At 32.4% G+C, this 5,254-nt stretch overlaps 1 protein-coding gene across 1 annotated transcript; it reads right to left on the bottom strand.

Moving 5' to 3' along the window:
- Positions 1-2,966: 2,966 nt before the first annotated feature.
- LOC104246353 (uncharacterized) lies at positions 2,967-3,822 on the bottom strand. Its single transcript, XM_009802162.2, has 2 exons — positions 3,761-3,822; positions 2,967-3,537 (listed from the first exon to the last, which is right to left on the bottom strand). Exons 1-2 carry the CDS (start codon positions 3,820-3,822, stop codon positions 2,967-2,969), a joined length of 633 nt encoding a protein of 210 aa, XP_009800464.2.
- Between the last annotated feature and the right edge of the window lie 1,432 nt (positions 3,823-5,254).

Genomic DNA, 5,254 nt, shown 5'->3' with positions numbered 1-5,254 from the left:
CCTGTGCCTTGATAAACTGATGTGCTTATGAGAAAGATCATATAATTTAATGGAGTATTGCGGTTGCACAAGGGCAACCTATTTTAGTAAGGGATCATTTGGTTCACATGTTATTTATGCAGGGATTATAATGTAAGAATGGTTTATGCTGGGCAAAATACATAGTTTACCCATCAACCTTGCAGCGAAATCCCTGTTACACACTTTTCTTTGATGGGAATTTTTTTACATATTCAGCCTTTCAAAAGTGTGTTTAAGACACACCACATTTGTGCTTGACCAATTTTTGAGATAACGTGAAAGTCACCCCCTAATAGGATCGTGACACGTGTCATTGACTTTAAGAAGGGAAAAAAATATTAGAAATTAAAATTAAAATCCATCTTCTTCATCTTTCCATTTTCTATCTTAAGTACCATTATTTCTACCACCATGGTTGTTTGTGAGAAAGTTTCCAACAACACCAAAATTCAATCACACTATCTAAATAACTAGCCGAAAATAATCGAGCAATAAATTGAGTTCAATAACCCAATAATCAACAAGACCCAATAGAATTTTCAAGCTTTTTTCGATACCCCAATAATGGTGGATTCTAAATTTTTTCACCAAACCTTCAATACTACTGTTAAAGCTTTTAAATCTATCACAAATAAATAGTTTTCACAATATTTGGACAATAAACCAACAAAATTGCTCAATTTTAAATCTAAAATTGATATGTTCTTTCAAAAATTCTATTTGGGGAAGAAAATGAGGGGGTGGTGAGGAAGAAGACCAGAGGGAGAGGGAGGGGAAGGGGTCTGTGGGGAGGGGAGACAAAAAATAGATTTTTTTATGGGTTTCACACTTTTTTTTTGTGTGTGTGTTTAAACACACAAGAGCTATCTGGTCAAAAGTAGTGTGTCTTAGACACACTTTTTAAAAGGTTGAGTGTGTAAAAGGTTTTCCGTGAAAGAGAGGTGTGTAACAGAGATTTCGCTGCAAGGTTGATTGGTAAATTATGTATTTTGCCTTTATGTTGTGATTAATAATGAAGTGATTGTTCTACATGAATACTTACTATAAAATAATATTTTTTAAAGTAGTTTAATCCATGCATTGGTAATATCTATATTCTTATTCTACATTTTATCTCAGTATAAGATAATGGAGTACTCAAGTTCCCAATAACTTAGTGCATGTACTATTAAAACTACGGACCAAATTGTTTGACTAAAAAGTGTTAAACCTTTTTATTAAACTAATTAAATAGGAAGATTTGAGCAAATCCTAGCCAAATATAATTTATCCTAGATCTGAGATAGAAGATAAAATAAACAAGCATAACTGAACATAAAATTTGATTATAATAATGGTTGAATCTCATAATGTAAGAAAAAGATGATGATTTCAATAATATTAAACGATAGCGATGAATACATAGATAAAAAGGGTCACCCTTTTTGAATAAGACTGACCTCCACACATTTGATATAATTCAATTACTGATGAGTACTGAGGATCTAAGCTTCTTTTCTCCTTTCTTCTTGGCGAGGAGCTTGAGATGAAGATCCCCCTCTTCATCTTTAAAGATGTGTTTATATCTCTGTGTGAGTTTTTTGTTCGTGGCCCCCTTAGTTACTACCTCCTATGATATTTATACAAAAGTATTTCTTTACCCAATGGTCCTTAACCAGAGTACTTAAGTTCTTGGAATATCCTGTAGAATATTCCTCTAAAACCCCCCCCCCCAATTAAAAATATAGCCCTCCCACCCCTAATAATTGAAAAATTACATTTTTAACCTTTTAAAAACTATAAATAGCCCCCTTCTTCTTCATTTTTCTCACAATTCACTCTCTTACTACTCTAATTCTCTCTTGATATTACTGTTCTTAAATTCTCAAATCTCAAATTCTCAATTACTTATTATTTCAAGTTTCATCAATTATTTAGTTTAGCCATTACAAAATTATTATTATCAAATATCAAGTATTCAAGTGAAGTGTGGTATCAAGTACTATCAAGTATCAACTATTAAGTTTCGGTCTATCAATTGAAGTTTGATTTTTGATATCAAAATTAGTGCGGCATCCGGAATCCCCGATACACTCGTTCCTTCTCTTTCTCAAATTACTGTTGATTTTTGATTCAATAAATGATCAGATCTTACTCTAAGCTTGTGCGACAATGTTCTGTTGTCATCCAACTCTTTGTTGAATTTGAACCCAAGGTATGTGAATGTACCCTTTGCTTTCAATAACTTTTCCTTCGTCCAACGTTCAAGAAGGGTCCTCATATACTCTAATAGTTCTACTATCGGTTGCTCTCTTGCATATTTTGTTACAACATTCAACGACTCTGCAATATTTGATGTCATAGTCCAAGTTCTATTCACCGTAGCATGTACTCGAGACCATCTATGATAGCCAATATCGTATATGCTTTAAGACAGGGGTCAATCTCTTCAATCTTTGACATCCTTTCATTAAATTCATCAAGAGTGTACGAGCGTGCCGTGGCAAAATATAATTCACCTAACTTTAGATGTCCCTTCTTGAACTTTGCCCGTATATTTTTCCAAATATTCCACATGCAAGAATAATGTGGCATGCCAGGATAAACAATAGATGTTGCCTTCAAGATACTCTCATTCCGATTCGAAACAACACACATATTTGGTCTTTCACCATATGCATGTTTGAATTGCTCAAAAAACCACTTCCATGATGCGTCATTCTCTGAATCAACAACAACATATGCCAATGGTAATATGGTACCGACATTATGTGGCAAAAAGCAATTAATTGGCTGCAGGAAAAATGCAGAAGAAGATATATATATATATATATATATATATATATATATATATATATATATATATATATATATATATATATATACAAACTACAACTTTTCTACAATATCTACAATATCTACAATAAATCTGCAAGTACTACAAAAACATACAAGCTACAATATTTCTACAATAAAACTTCAATACCTGTTGCATCCATTGTACTAGTTGTTAGCATTATTCTCATGTATACTGACTTTAAGAAGGTCACATCAACTACTACAACTGGCCTACAATATTCCCAACCACTGATTGACGTACAAATCGCAACAAATACATACAAGAAGCAGTCATTTTCTGTCTTCTTCAATTTAACTACAGACCTCGAATAAGTCTTCTCTAGAATATACAAATAACTAGGCAATTTGCTGTAGGAGTCAGCAGGATGACCTCTCAAAAACTGTAAAGCCTTTTCCTTTGCTCTCCAAGCTTGCATGTAGGTTAGATTCACGCCCTGTTCAGACAACATGTCAAATTGTATGTCTTTTGATGTATAGATTGTCTTAGGATCAGAATATTTTGGAATAACCATGCTACCAACTACCATGGCAGTAGGTTTGCGTTGTATGAATGTATTGTCCATTAAAGAGCATGTGTGCTGGTTGTTGAAATTTCTAACCTTGAACATTGCAGAATCATTTATGCTAGTTGCCTTAAAGTGCCATGTACAGTTTTCACCAACACATATCAGCCAGTAGCTACAAAATAAATACAATTTAAACACTGGTTTAAAATGTAGATTTAAAAGAAGAAGAAAAATTGTTTTAGCTTAAACAATCACATTATACAATCTATATACAACATAACTACAATTCATCTTCTGATAAACATTATCCCAAGAAAAAATTGAAGAAGTAAAAAATTGCAAATAAACTACAAAATTAAAAAAATAATGATCTTTGATCATTCATATGTTCATACCTTCTAGCACTAGATCTTTTAACCATGAATTGGAACTTGTGCATGACAGAATAGTGCTTCATTGTAGTTACAATTGTTTCGTTGTCTTAGTATACTTGTCCTACTTCAATAGAACTTGGTATATTATCTGTTATTATTATAATTTCATATTCCTCTATAACGGGAGATGTTGGCACATCAAGTAACTTTAGTATTCCAAACGAATCTGCATGAAAATAAATATAAATGTTGTTATGAACAGTTTGTAGATAATTTGTATAAAGGTTGAAAATCTGTATTTCATATTAATTTTTCAAATGATATGTAGTTTTATTGTATAAAAAATGTAGAAATTTTGTAGATATTATGAAAATCCATACTGATGTATATTTACTCTGACATGTAGTTTATTTGTAGATAAACGTAGATAAAGTGTAGTACATTGACATACAACCAGAATTTGATAGAAAAATTAACATCATACACCTGCAGTTGTGTTCTCATTGGTGATACTCAATTCCATATTGAAATCGCGAACAGTTATACATAGCGGATATAATCCTAAGTTTTTATTTTCCTTTTTCGTCTCCATGTATACGCGAACACCCATATCGTTCCTAATTTCCATTGGAGGACAATGCTCGTTGACAATGTATTTGATTTCTATAATTTTTTCGGATGTATCGATCATTAATTGATGTGCTATTGTAGAAATCAATATACTATAACTCGCATCCTCATCGACTACAATGTCATTGACCTGAAATTCTCTAAATCTCTCATAGATATCCCAATTCTCATTCAGTTGTAGCATAATTGGGATTTTGAACATAATTGCGTTTGTTGCAGATGAATTATAGAAGATTTAGTCGTTTTTGATTTGTGAAATCGGAAAAAAGTTTGAAACAAAGTGTATCGCAAAAATAGAGTATGCAAAATTTGAAACGAAACCGACGATAATTATGAATCTGCGTGATTTGCGTTGTAGAAGATCTGAAAGAATATTTAATTCCCCAATTTTAGCGCGCCAAAATAAGGAAACCTACAACTAAAATGATTCCTTATTTAATGAATTGTCTATATTTTGTAGAAATACTATTAGCATGGTGGGTAATATGCAAATTATGAACATATTTGATAATATAGTTTCCTATATGGTATAGGAACAAAAATTTCCCTAAAATATAATGGGTTAACTTGAGTTCAGCCCAAATTGACCCATGAGCTAAAATGTTTGTAATCCAACCTATTAATTTCTGGACGGGTTGGTCGGGTTAGATGGGTTTGGGCTCAAATTGTCAACCCTAGTTTTCTTCTCCTATTGATCCAAAGCAAATTGGCTGGTTAGAGGTTGGAAGTGAAACTGTTATCTATAAGAGCAAATCTATCAAGACATTCTTAATGAAAATATTTGAGGTAACGCCCGTTTCTTCAAGACAATGCTGAATAATAAATTGTCTATTATTGTGTGTTCCAACATGTGGCCAAGTGAGACTTAGCAGCTAAGCCTTTGTG

This window comes from Nicotiana sylvestris, chromosome 8 (assembly GCF_000393655.2).
Source record: "Nicotiana sylvestris chromosome 8, ASM39365v2, whole genome shotgun sequence".
In the NCBI taxonomy this organism is placed as follows: domain Eukaryota; kingdom Viridiplantae; phylum Streptophyta; class Magnoliopsida; order Solanales; family Solanaceae; genus Nicotiana; species Nicotiana sylvestris.
This window is presented reverse-complemented; position numbering and strand designations above follow the sequence as displayed.

Coding starts and splice junctions, on each gene's coding strand:
- LOC104246353 (XM_009802162.2), bottom strand. CDS start 3,822: ATGAAGCACTATTCTGTCATGCACAAGTTCCAATTCATGGTTAAAAGA. Junction 3,538..3,760: donor AAAAGATCTAGTGCTAGAAG/GTATGAACATAT, acceptor TTTATTTTGTAG/CTACTGGCTGATATGTGTTG.